The 12,947-nt window shown below is 44.6% G+C and overlaps 1 protein-coding gene across 1 annotated transcript; it reads right to left on the bottom strand.

The window, feature by feature from the left end:
- Positions 1 to 783: 783 nt before the first annotated feature.
- KCNA2 (potassium voltage-gated channel subfamily A member 2) lies at positions 784 to 12,411 on the bottom strand. The gene has a single exon (XM_074936130.1). It carries the CDS (start codon positions 12,387 to 12,389, stop codon positions 10,890 to 10,892), a length of 1,500 nt encoding a protein of 499 aa, XP_074792231.1. The 5' UTR covers positions 12,390 to 12,411; the 3' UTR covers positions 784 to 10,889.
- Positions 12,412 to 12,947: the final 536 nt, after the last annotated feature.

Raw genomic sequence — 12,947 nt, 5'->3', positions numbered from 1 at the left:
CTCTGCACTGTGCAATATATCCCGAAGAAAGCACAGTGTCATCATGCATTAACACTGGGTCCTACGGGCATCTTGTTCTCTCGTAGGAAGGAATCGGTAACAGGTTGTTATAGATAGTACAGATTTGGTTTTGTTTGCACAGCATTGCAAACAATACATCATTTGACTTTGCTTATCCAGTTACATGTTTTGGATGACGATTCTTTTCAACATCTTCCTTGTTGTGTGGCTGCCTCTTTTAAAATATTTCACAACAGAACCTAACCCTTTTTAACCAGGCAGAGTGACCTAATGGCTAGAGGACTTGAGTGGGATGCAGCAGTCTTGGGTTCTCTTCCCATCTCTGCCACAGACCTGCCGTGTAAAATTGGGTGAGACATTTTGCTTCTGTTTCCCCTCCCCTGGTCTTTGTGTCTTGTTTATTTAGACTGTGAGGCCCAAATCCTCAAAAGTATTTAGGTGCCTCCCAGGGAGTTAGTCACCTTTGAGGATTTGGACCTAAGCTCTTTGGGAGAGAGACTCTCTGCCTCTTACTCTATGCCTGTGCAGTGCTTTGCACAATGGGGCAGTGATCTCAGTTCAAGCTTCTAAGTACCACGGTAATGCAAGTAATAAGGAATTCTTCTGAAGAATTGGAAGACCATGCTATGAGGGTTTTGAGAATTAGCAAGTAAGTAAATCATTTTAAAAAATCAACCCCACGACAGCCAAAAAAAAATGGTAGAGTCAGTTTCTTTTGACAAGTATAATTTATTTGCAATTATTTATATGAATACTTTCCGGCATATCGGTAGATGTACCACAGTATATTTTGCAAAGTTAATACTAGTACTCTGTACTTATATCATCCTTTCTATCCAACGAGCTCAGAATGCTTTCCAAAGATGGGTTAAATATCATTATCTCTATTTTACACCAGGGGAAACTGAGGCACAGAGTGGTGAAGTGATTTGACTAAGGTCACGCAGCAAGTCAGCAGCAGACTCAGAAACTGAATCCAGGATTCTTGACTTCCAGCCCTGTGGACTAACCATTAGAAACACTGCCACCTTTGGGAGCTTAATGAGTTCTGACCTCATCGCTGCACTCTGCTTCCGCTGTGAAGTATTGGCTTAGAAGTGTGGGGGATCTATTGGTTTATTTAGGTGAGAATTGACAGGTTAGGGGATTAGCAATGTGACAATTAACACAGTTCAACTGTGCCCTTCAAGTAAAATTGTAGGAGAATGAATTTTGGGGGGCAATGGAAAATGGTTTAGACACCAAGAGCTGGTGCAAATCAGCATAGCTCCATTGATTTCAGAGGAACTAAGCCAATTGTCACTATAGGCACTGCCAGACTGGATCAGATCTGAGGTCCATCATCTTATCCCTGACAGTGGCCAGCTTCAGGGGGAGGCTTAAGATCCTCACTGTAGACAGATGTGTGATAATTTGCCACCTACATCGTCTGCCCCGATCTCTACTAGGTAGAGATCGGCTTAAACCCTGAACCATTCGACCATGGACCATTCGACCCCCTTTTTTTTTTCCAAGTAGGGATCAGCTATTTCCAAGCTGTTATGCAGCAGGGGGGAATAATGCTCGATTGACATCCTGTAAACTGAGTTAGTTATAGTTTTTTTAATGAGACAAGCTTACATTCTTCAGTGAATTAATCTAAACTTCCCATGGACACTAGGAAAAAATAGTTCTCAGCCTTATGATCCTATTAGAAGACATTATGGGGGGACCGGCAAGCACTCCGTTTATTTTCCCATAGACAGCTCATCGCTAGCACAGTAATCTGCTCATTTCTCAAATGTTCTTCCCATTCCTCGGGCCAGTATTTTAGAATAAAATGTGACACTCTCTGCAAAGTTCCCAGGCATTCTTGTTATCTGTCTAAGATGTGGTTCCTTCTAGGGGCGAGATCAAGCATGCCAGAACACACACCCCATTTAAACAGAACACTGAGTGACTTCATACTAACTCCTGGCCTGGGGGGGACTTGCTCAAGAGAGCCAGTGTGTGCCTAGGGTTAGGGTGGTGATATAGGAAGCAGAAAAACATAGGTTCAATTCCCCTAGTGTTGTGAGTTACTGCCCCTTTGTGCCTCTCTCTTCCTTTACGTGTCTTGCCCATTAAGACTGAAAGCTATTTGGAGCAGAGACTGTCTCACACTAATTCTGTGATAAGAGTCAGGAGCCCAAATTTCAAGGGAATTTGGGGATTCGACCTCATTAGGATCTTTTGAAAACTCCAGCATACATATCTGTACAGAGCCTGATGCGATGTGGGTGAGATCTCAGCTGGGACCCATAGATTCCACTGTAATGCAAATAAATAATATCCTTGCAATATCCCCATGCAGTGAAGTAACATTATTTCTCCTTGGGGTTCTCTCTAACAGGCAACTCAGCATTTGTACTAAGATACCTATGGTGTATGATGACAATACAATGCAGCCACCTTAGTTGAAATTTTCAAAGACACAGTTGCCTCGTTCCTTAGATTTACATGATTATAACCCTTTGGAGGGAATCAGCAAAATGCCCAGATCATACAATATATCCTCCTTATGCATAGTCTGAATATTTAATTAATGTAAGTCACTTCCATCATTTTCAGGAGTATGCAGCAGGCCACTGCAGGAAAGTTTCTGATGGGAGAAAATCCTATTTTTAGTGGGTGGAGATTTTTGTCTTTTAGCATTCAAATGCATAGAAAATGACAAGTCTGTCCAAAATTTATTTGCTTTTCTTTGTTTTCCACACAGAACCGATGCCAAAATAAATCCTCAATACTATACATATTTTTTCTTAATTGGTGCCGATATTTACAAAATTTATGATACTCTATGAAGAATAAATTATGTACATCCAGGATAAACCAGACAGCAAATGTTCATTCAGAATATGTATTTACACAGATATGTATATCTATATACAAATGTCCCACCTTATTGACTTCGGATTTCTCAGCTAACAGTGTCCAGTCACCGCTGAGAACGCCAGCCAGTCGTCAATAAGAATGATACTGTCTATACACACTGTGCAATTCAGATACAGCTGGTGTCTAAAATGTTGTCTAGCAAACACATGGTTAAATGAGTTGGAATTCCCATGAGCCTCTCTCCATTATTGGTCCCATTTCTCCAGTAACCATGGAGACGAAAGGTTCAGTTCCAGCATCATTATTACATGGTCTTTCTTGGATTTCCTCTTCGTATTGATTCTCTCAAATTAGGCAACACACGCTTATTTGAGCCAATATCTATCTTTTTTTTTTTTAGCTTCTAGCAATGATTAGTAATATGACATTGTAAGACATTTGCAAAGTCTCAGGCAATGGGGAAGCAGGTGTAATTGCAGTTCTTACACTTGGTAAAAAAAAAAAAAGCCATACAAATCTTGAAAGAATATGCAGTTCCCATATATATTTATACACACACAGACCCTGGAAAGAAACCGTTGTCACATTGCAACATTCAACATCCTGTAGAAGCCAAAACATACCCAGGAAGAGAAACATGAACTAAGGAATTTATCTGCTGCCACCTTTACATGGGCTGTGGACCAGATGCTCAACTGATGTAAATTGGTGTCATTCCAATGGCACCAATTTGCATTAGCTCAGGTTCTGACCCAAAGTCCTAAGATGTGATCCTGCCAAGATCTCAGCACCTGCAGCTACCCTTTCTAGCAATAGGAATTGAGGGTGTCCAGCCAGCATCATGCAGGGCTGAATGCCAAGATCGTGACTGCAGCTGGAAGATTTTAGAAATGGTCTGATGCAGAGAGAGAGCTGGCAGGCGATTATAGTGGTAGAATGTGGCCATTGTGCTGAACTTCACAAAGGACCCTGAGCAGGGCACGGGAGGGGAGCAGCATTTCAGCTTAAGACCAAAAGGAGTGTAAGGTTTGCTCCCAAGAATTGGTATAAAAAAGAATTGAGAGCTAGGTGTTCCCATTAGGGGATGGTCAGCTGTCTGGGGCAGGAACTGTGTCTGTGATATTTGCTTAGACAGTGCCTAGTGGAATGGGGCCCCGATCCCTGCTTGGGGTCCCTAGACACTACCACAGCAGAAATTAATAGCCGCAACAACAACCACTTGCAAAAGGGAGGAGAGGAGCTCTGACAACAGGAAGAGTTCTTGGCTCTGGGGAAGAGATCAGCATGCACAAGGTGTGTGAGAAACGAGCTGTCTCTCGCTTATGCAGAGCCTTAAGATCCACGGTGAATACTAGGCCTAAACTTAGGGATCTGTGCCAGCCACTCTTCATTGCTCCTGGCCTCTTTCCCCAGTGGCAGCATGGCCAATTGGTCCTCTACTGAGCACAGACACTGACCACTCCCCGTTGAGGGGATGGAGGACAAGGGGAGGTAATTAACTCTGCTCTGAGCAGCAGTAGGAACTGGAGTGATGGTCAGTGGGAAATTCACAGGATCCCGAGGAGAATGCATTCCATAGAGTTACTCCTCCCCAGCTCCAAATATGTGGGGTCCATGCCGTAGTCCACATTCTTAGGTATATGCATCCACCCCTGAGTTCTGCTCCATCTCTCCCTGATGTGAGGGGTCGGGGGAAGGAAGCATGGGGGTCCTTCTTTATGGGGCTGTGGGACCTATAAGACATTCAAACCTTTCAGGGTTGAAATTCATAATTGTAGGAAATCACATGCCCTGCATCTGATAAATCCTGTAGCCCACAGTCATATCTACCTATGGATACTTTCCCCTAACAGCTATAATAATTTGATTCAGCTGATGCATCTTGCATCACAAAAAAATCCCTTAGATCATTGCTTTGGCTTCATCTGCATAGTAACATAGATACTAGCGATGGGCCCAAGCCATGGGTTGGCGATCTCGCAAAGTTTCAGGGGAATTGGGGGATTTCTTCCCTCCACTAGAGAGAGAGAAGGAACAGCTGTAAAGCTGAACTCCAAATGTCCTCATTAGTCAAGAGGGAAAGGTGTCTGATTCAACCCATTTCAAATTTGGATCTGGATCTGTTTCTCAGCTTGGGCCCACCTCTAACTGTATTGCGAACTCCAGAAAGTCTAGGAGATTTTGGCAGTAATTTCAGTGGCTGACCTAGGAACCACCTGGTCACAAAGCAAGACCCTTCCTGAAATACTTCCTCCTCTGTCTTTTTCTCTCCTTCTGTGTATTTATGTACAAATATGCTCATATTTATACACCCACAGGCTACACTCTCATAACACCATTCTTAGGATCTTTTTCTTGATCTAGCATAGTGTTTGAGTAGGCTTTGGAAAAGAACATAAAACTAGCTGCAGAGATAAGTATTTCTGATAAAGCCTGTACTCACAGTACTATCTACATAGATATTTCTTTCCTATCAGCTATGATTTGATGGAAATTCACCAGTTCCTCAGCCTAATGTGATTGCCCTTTGAGCAAATGCTATTTTTTTAAGGCATTAAAGAGAGAGAGATTTTATATGTTGACTAGCAGTCTGCGCATCAGGGTTAGGTGTTAGAAAGTGACCTGTGTTCTAATCCCGGCTCTGACGCTGCCTCTCTCTGTGGCCTTGGACAAATCATGAGGGTCCTAAGTGCCACAGTTAGGGGTGCCTGATGTGAGATGCCGTGGCCTGATTTCCATTTCCTGTGGACATCAAAGAGAGTTCTCGATGCTTGGTAGCTCTGAAAATCAGGCCTGAAGTCTCTCGAACTAAGATCAGATGCCACTTTTGAACACTTCTTCCAGGTCACAAAGATGAGTCAGAAACAAAGCTAGGAACAGTACCTAGATCCCTGAGCTCTAGGCTCAAGCCCCACTGAAGTCAATAGGAGTGTAATCTCTTTATGTCGGGGCTACATTTGGCCCCTTCTGTTTGCCATAGCCCCCTGGTCATGAGGACACTGTTCCCAGTGAGCCCACTGCGGACTCTTAAAGCTCCCAGAGCAGGTTGCCTCAGGCATTCTTGTATGTCCTTGACATCGGGCCTGTTTTCAAATTCTGCGCCATTGCCAAGGCAGTCTACCCAGAGCAAGTCATTAGCCACATCTATTCCTTCCTGCCTTCAGGTGCACTGAGCCAGGTGGTAATAATGTTAGTCTGGCTCAAGGCAATGGAAGGGATTAAGCCATCACTCCTGGCTTCAGTGAGCATTATTTTAAAGTTCACCAAACTCCTGGGAAACTCAGAATATTTGGGGGAAGGGCATTGATTAGAGCTTGTTAACTGAAGGTTTGGGCAGATCTGTATTTTATCTCAAGTGGTTCGTCCGTCCAGAGAGAAAGACAGACACTGATAGCCGTGGCTAAGTGTAAGAACAGCGCTGTACTCTCTGTTGTGATATCCCTTACGCAAAATACACCAGCACGCTACAGCAACGGCCCAAAACACTGGGGGTAAACCAACCACTGGACCAGTTCCTGGTGTTCCCTACTCACCTAGGATGATATTTACCCCTGGGCAAAGGATCAGCATGAGACCTCTAACCCACCTAAGCCCTTAAGATAAGGTGCTGTACAGGCCTTGTAATGGTCTTCTACATGAGGGGAGAAGGTCACCCAATGCGCTTATAAAAATCATTAAGGACCAAAAGAGCAGTCCAGAAGGAGGCAGGGTAGTCCAGTGGCTTGGGCACTTGCTGGTATTCAAGAGATCTGGGTTCATGTCCAAGTTCTACCACAGATTGACTGGGTGAGTCATTTAGGGTACAATTTTTAAAAGCGCCTAAGTGATTCAGGACCCTAAGTCTTTTTGAAAGCCAATGGGATTGAGGCACTTTTAAAAATTTTACCCAAAGTTTTATTGAAAGTTAGAGTCTTGGGCACTTTTGTTTTACCCACAGTCTCTCTGTGTGTCAGTTCCTCCACCACAGATGTCCTGTGTGGCTTTGGGCAAGTCACTGAGGCCCAGATCTGCAAAGGTATTTAGGCACCTAAAAGGTATGTCTAAACTGCACAGCAAACCCAGGTTCTGACTCAGGTTTGAGCTCAAACCCCCCTTCGGTCTTCACGCAAATCAGTCTGACTCTGGTCACCAAGCACTCAGAACCCAGGTCCTAGGACCCTGCTGGGGGCAGGGGGGCGGAGGAGGGTGAGAGCTTGAGTCTTGCTGTGCCTCAGGTCCAAGCCCTGTCATTTTGTAGTGTGGATGCAGCACAAGCCACAGACTTGAGTCAGAAGACCTGCGTAGTGCAGTATAGATGAGTCAGCATGGCTGTGAGACCCTGGTTCAGCAATTATAAACCCAGGTTTACAATGCAGTGGGGACACTCAAGCACAGGCTTGGAGACACCAAGTCCACAAGCCTGGGTCCCATAGACCTGGTTTACAATGGAGTATAGACGTACCCAAAGATACAGATGTCAATGGGAGTTAGGTGCCTAGGCACTTTTGAAAATCCCCCCAGATGGCGAGATCTCTAGGTGCCGAAATACCTTTAAAATCTGGCCCTTAGTCTCACTCTGCCTCAGTTTCCCATCTGTACAATGGGAATAATACACCGCCCTACCTCACAGGGGTGCTGTAAGGGTAAATACATTAAAGTCTATGAGGTACTCAGATTCTACAGTGGTGGGGACAGACCGATTTAGGCTGGCTGGCCTCACTGGGAATTTGTACTGAGAAGCAAGTGGCGCTGGTTTAGGACCATCGCTGTAGAATGTGATGGAATTATTCTTTTAATAAGGTTTATTGCTTTTGATAGTTTTATATTTTTAGAGGTAAAAATGATTGCGTTTAAATGAACAAGACAAAAAATGCACTTCTGTTGTTCATTGCTTGCACCCGTGAAGCCAGAGAATTAAGATCCCTTATTAAAAAAATACCTCCGAATCGATCGTGTTGCGCCAGGCACCGGCCACTGAAGGGCAGTGGAGCTGAAAGCGCTTTGCACCTTGCAGGAGTCAGGCCCTTTTGCCCTAACTGGAGAAAGTTCTGTAGTACCAGTCCTAATGGGCCTGAGTCAATCTTCTCTTCCTTGCACGGGTGTAAATCAGTAGTAACTTCATTTGGACCAGTGGCATGACACTGGTGTAAGTGAGAGGAGAATCGGGACCATAGCAAGATTTGGGAACCATTGCTGAAGGCTATGGTAGCACCTGTATTTTATCAAGGATATTAGAAATAATCCCGTCTCTCATGACAGCCTATGAAAACGACGATAGGTAGAAATCTATTTGCCTGATCCAAAGTGCACTGAAGTCAACGGGAGTCTAAGGCCCCGATTCAGCGTACCACTTAGCGTGTGCTTAAGTTTAAGCACGTCCTTAAATGCTTTCCTAGCTCGAGGCCTAAAAACAGTAAATAATTGCTGGTTTCAGAGTTCTACTGACCAGCTAGCTAGCGGCTGAGATCTGCGCTACAGATCTTGCAGCTGGGCATTCTCTGGTGCGGTGGCACGTGTACAAAAAGAAGATTGCCTCTGTTGGATGGTTTATCAAACAATGGGGAATTTCTTTTCTCTCCTGCCACTGTTCAGATTGTCAGCTACACTTCTGGACATGGAAACTGTGGGAACATGGGAAGTAAATAAGCATGTGCATGGGGCAGGGAACAGGTCAATATAATCCACTTGAAACATTCGTGGGAGCAATGGGAGGCTCCCAGCTATTCTGGAATAAAACTGGGATTGTAAAGGGAATGGGACAAGCCCTGAGTTCTTTATTCAGGCAGAACTTCCATTGCAATCAATGGAGTGGGGGGAGGTTGCGGACTTGAAGACTGAGTCAATACAGAAGAAGTGCTCTAGGTTCTGAGGAATCGCTGGACCAGTCTTTAAATCCAGCCCCGCCTTCACCCCTGCGCAAAGCAGGTGCACCACATTTGGCCTGTGGATCTGAATTGTTGAGCAGTCCTTTTGCGGACTCTCTGCACAGAGGCGAGTTTCCCATGCTCTGGGGAAAGTCCCATTGATTTCAAGGGAAGCTTCATCCTGGGAGGGGGTGGCAAGGTGCAGCTCAAAGCGAAGTTCTGCTTTAGGCCGAGAGGGCCGCATGCCCTCTGCGAGCCAAAACACAGCACAGACCGGCTGAAGTTGCAGCAAAGTTAGGGCCCGGGTGCATTTTCAAAAGGTGTGCTAGAAGGTGGCGCTTGAGAATAATGGGAAACTCTTGCCCCATTGATTGAAAGCAAGGGACCATCTGGGAAGCAGGCTGGATCCCACCTTCAATGACACCCATGTAATCTCATCGACTTCAGTGCGGGCCAGCGCGGGCAGAGCTTGGACCATTCTGCCCAAGAGCTGCAGGCTGTTTGGTATATTGTTTCGGAGCAGAGGTCAGCTGCAGGGCAATAGTTTTCCACTACTAACCTGAACTCCTATATCCCGTATTACACCTAGTCATACCCAAGCCAGCTCCTCTGCTGGTGTTGCTTAGTACTGTCACTCCGTTGAAGCTCGTTTACACCAGCAGAGGATCTGGCCCATAAATTGCCTTGTGCCAGTGTTATCTTGCATAAGTTCAGCGAACATTTGACTGGATATCACATATATATTACATACATCAAGCCCAGTCCTCTGCTGGTGTCAATTGCTGCGGTTCTGATAAAGCCAATTCACAGCAGCTGAGGATCTGCCCTTACCTTTCTATATACAACATGATAATATACAGTGAATGGGGGCAGAACAGTAGAGTCAGGAGGTCTTTCACGTACAATGCCACCTGTCCTTTGTACCATCTCTGGTCAGCCGTGGAATTCTGCTTGTGACACCAAGATTAATTACTAGTTCCTCCCCACGTGATGAGCATAGGTGCTTAACTTTCAGCTCACCTTCCTTCACATGCACAATTCTTTGCTCCGTTTCAGTGAATACCAGGAAGCACCCAGAAAGCTTTGCCTTGCGTCTCAAATTTAGTCAGCCCCTGCCTTGCCGTAATCCAGCCTTGTTTTTCTTTTCACTTCCATGAATCTCCTTCAAGTCATCGGAGAATCTATAAACACTATAAACATGAATACCGTATAGGCTACTGAGAAAAAATATCTTTGTATGTGTATTCAATATTAAGATTCATGCAACACGTATCCATGCAGCAGTACTGTATTACTGATTAAATTTCACTGCAGTATAAATATATTATAGGCCACAGCATAGTTTGCTCCAATATGCTAAAAAAGGATGCTTTTTAAACTCATCTTGAATGTGTCAGTGGATGTGTCTTTGGTGACCCTGGAGATAGTGAAGATGGAAGGTGTCATCGGAAAAAAAAACCCAAATAAAAAGCGGGCTCTTGATTTGTTTATGTCCCTTCCTATCACCGGCATAGAAAATTTAAGACTTAATAAATAGTGTTCTGTCATGCTAATTGTCTCTCCCCTAGGTCTCACACTGACATACTGCAGTGGATGAAACCATTGCAGCATGCAGCGTTTTCAGTTATGAAACACAAGCCTGCATGATGTATTCTTGCTTGGCATTTCCGAGGCAGAAATCTGAGCCATAAAGTAATTTGGATGCCGGGATGTATGTTCCTTTAATTAAACTATGCATTACCTTTTCATTATGAATCCATACGCTTGGAAGCTAGATGTGTGCTATTTCCTTGGGATATATTTTTGTATGTGTCGAGTGCAGTGAAACACTTTTTCTGCTTGACATTTGTGGGGACTGTTGTTTACATGAGGTTTCTTGAATGACTTTTTTGTTCAATATCCCTGGGACTGCAAGTGATATAATTTTGTTTTGAATGCCTACATGCTCCATGTCTTTGGAAACCCATAAACCTGTGATGTAAAAAAACAATTTTTGCATGAAAGCTTATTCGGTGTCTAAATAAGTTTAGAAAGTCACTTACACAACTATTGCTTCCCATGCAGAACCAAATGCACGCTGCAGAACATACGGTATTAACTACAATGCAGGGTATTATGCAATAGCTGTAAGTGTTCCACTTCAGCTTTAAATATGGTGACAGGTTTTAAGGACTACACATCAGTTAGCATTTTGGTGATATTAACGTAGTTTGTGTTAGCCAGGGTGCAATTGGCTGTCTTCAGGTTCTCCTCTCTAAAGTCCTCATTACTATTGTTTACACCTTCCTGTATCTCCATATAATCAGACTTGCTGATAGTGGAAGCACTCCTGCTTTTCTTTAGGTCAGGGGAAGACGGGATCTTTGGGCAGCTGGTCACTTGCAAATACTGGGCTTGCTCCTCTCCTTCCGTCTCGCGGTGATAGAAGTAGTTGAAGTTGGACACTATGACTGGCACTGGTAAGGCAATCGTTAATACACCAGCAATGGCACATAAGGAGCCCACTATTTTCCCCCCGATGGTCGTAGGGACCATGTCTCCATAGCCAACTGTGGTCATGGAAACCACTGCCCACCAGAACGCGTCTGGGATGCTGGGAAACTGAGACTCGCTCTCATCAGCCTCTGCGAAGTAGACAGCGCTGGAGAAGAGGATGACGCCGATGAAGAGGAAAAATATCAAGAGGCCTAGTTCCCTCATGCTGGCCTTGAGGGTCTGCCCCAGGATCTGCAGCCCTTTAGAGTGCCTGGACAGTTTGAAGATCCTAAAAACCCTCACCAAGCGGATGACTCGAAGGATGGCCAGAGACATGGCCTGTTGGCCTTGCTGGCCATCCTCTGGTTTCTCAGCCAGTTCGGTCCCTAGAGTGATGAAGTACGGGATGATAGCTACAATGTCAATAATGTTCATGATGTTGGTAAAAAACCCAGCCTTGCTGGGGCAGGCAAAAAACCTTACCAAGAACTCGAAGGAGAACCAAATGATGCAAAGTGTCTCTACTATAAAGAAAGGGTCTGTGAAAGAGGTCGACTGCTGATAGCTCATGGTACTGTTGGAGTAGGGGTGATGGCTCATCCCACCGCCATGCAGGTCTTCGTTCTCATCCCGAAAAACGGGCAGCGTTTCCAGGCAAAAGCTCACGATGGAGATTAGAATCACCATGACAGAGACAATAGCTATAATCCTGGCGGGCCCTGAGCTTTCTGGATATTCAAAAAGCAGCCACACTTGTCTCTGAAACTCATTCTCCGGTAAAGGCCTTTCTTCTTCCTTAATGTATCCTTCATCCTCTCGGAACATCTCCATGGCTTCTTCCCCGAGTTCATAAAACCTGATCTCCTCCGAGAAGATGTCTAAGGGCACGTTGACAGGCCTCCTTAACCTCCCCCCCGATTGGTAGTAGTACAAAATAGCATCGAAGCTGGGTCTGTTTCGGTCAAAGAAATACTCATTCCGGAGAGGATCGAAATATCTCATTCTCTTTTTAGGGTCTCCTAGCAAGGTCTCTGGAAACTGAGCTAGCGTCTTGAGTTGCGTTTCAAACCGCAGCCCCGAGATGTTAATGACCACCCTCTCGCAGCATTCATGATCAGTTTCAGGGTTATAGGTGTCCTGAGGATGACCTGCCAAAGCTGCTGCTTCATCCGTGGGGTCTCCAGTAGCAACTGTCATATTTAGGTTTAAAAGCAATCCTTAATCTAAACTCTTCCGGCTGCCCGGTGCTGGGATCAGGTTCAGGGGAAGGCTACTCTCCTGGGAAAGGACAAGTTCGTAGGTTTGGAAGTGGCTCATGAAAATGCAGACGGATGATCGTGGGGGGGGAAATATTTTAGCCTGCTGAGAAAGAGAGAGACGAAATAAAGTCGTGTGTATTAGGAACCTGTGCCTGGCAGAATATATAGCATATTCCTCAGCTGATTTTAATTTGCCTTCTTGGTGCAGAGTTTGAAAACTCCAGTCCCAATATCTGGTGATGATGAAAAAGCACTTGAGGAAAACTTTCTAATGAAAACGAGGGAAACATTTGCATTGGCAAAACCAAACTTTTTTTAAAAACTACAAGAAAAAAACACTGAATTCTTTTCTATTAAAGGGACTAAACTCTGGATGCCAGTGAAAATGAATATGATATCAAATAGATTCTGCTCATGCACTTAACGGTTAGAAATCAACCATGCAATAGCAGGCAATTCAGTGTTAACCTAAAGGAGCACATTAATGTCTCCAACT

This window comes from Natator depressus, chromosome 21 (genome assembly GCF_965152275.1).
Source record: "Natator depressus isolate rNatDep1 chromosome 21, rNatDep2.hap1, whole genome shotgun sequence".
Classification (NCBI taxonomy): domain Eukaryota; kingdom Metazoa; phylum Chordata; order Testudines; family Cheloniidae; genus Natator; species Natator depressus.
This window is presented reverse-complemented; position numbering and strand designations above follow the sequence as displayed.

Coding starts and splice junctions, on each gene's coding strand:
- KCNA2 (XM_074936130.1), bottom strand. CDS start 12,389: ATGACAGTTGCTACTGGAGACCCCACGGATGAAGCAGCAGCTTTGGCA.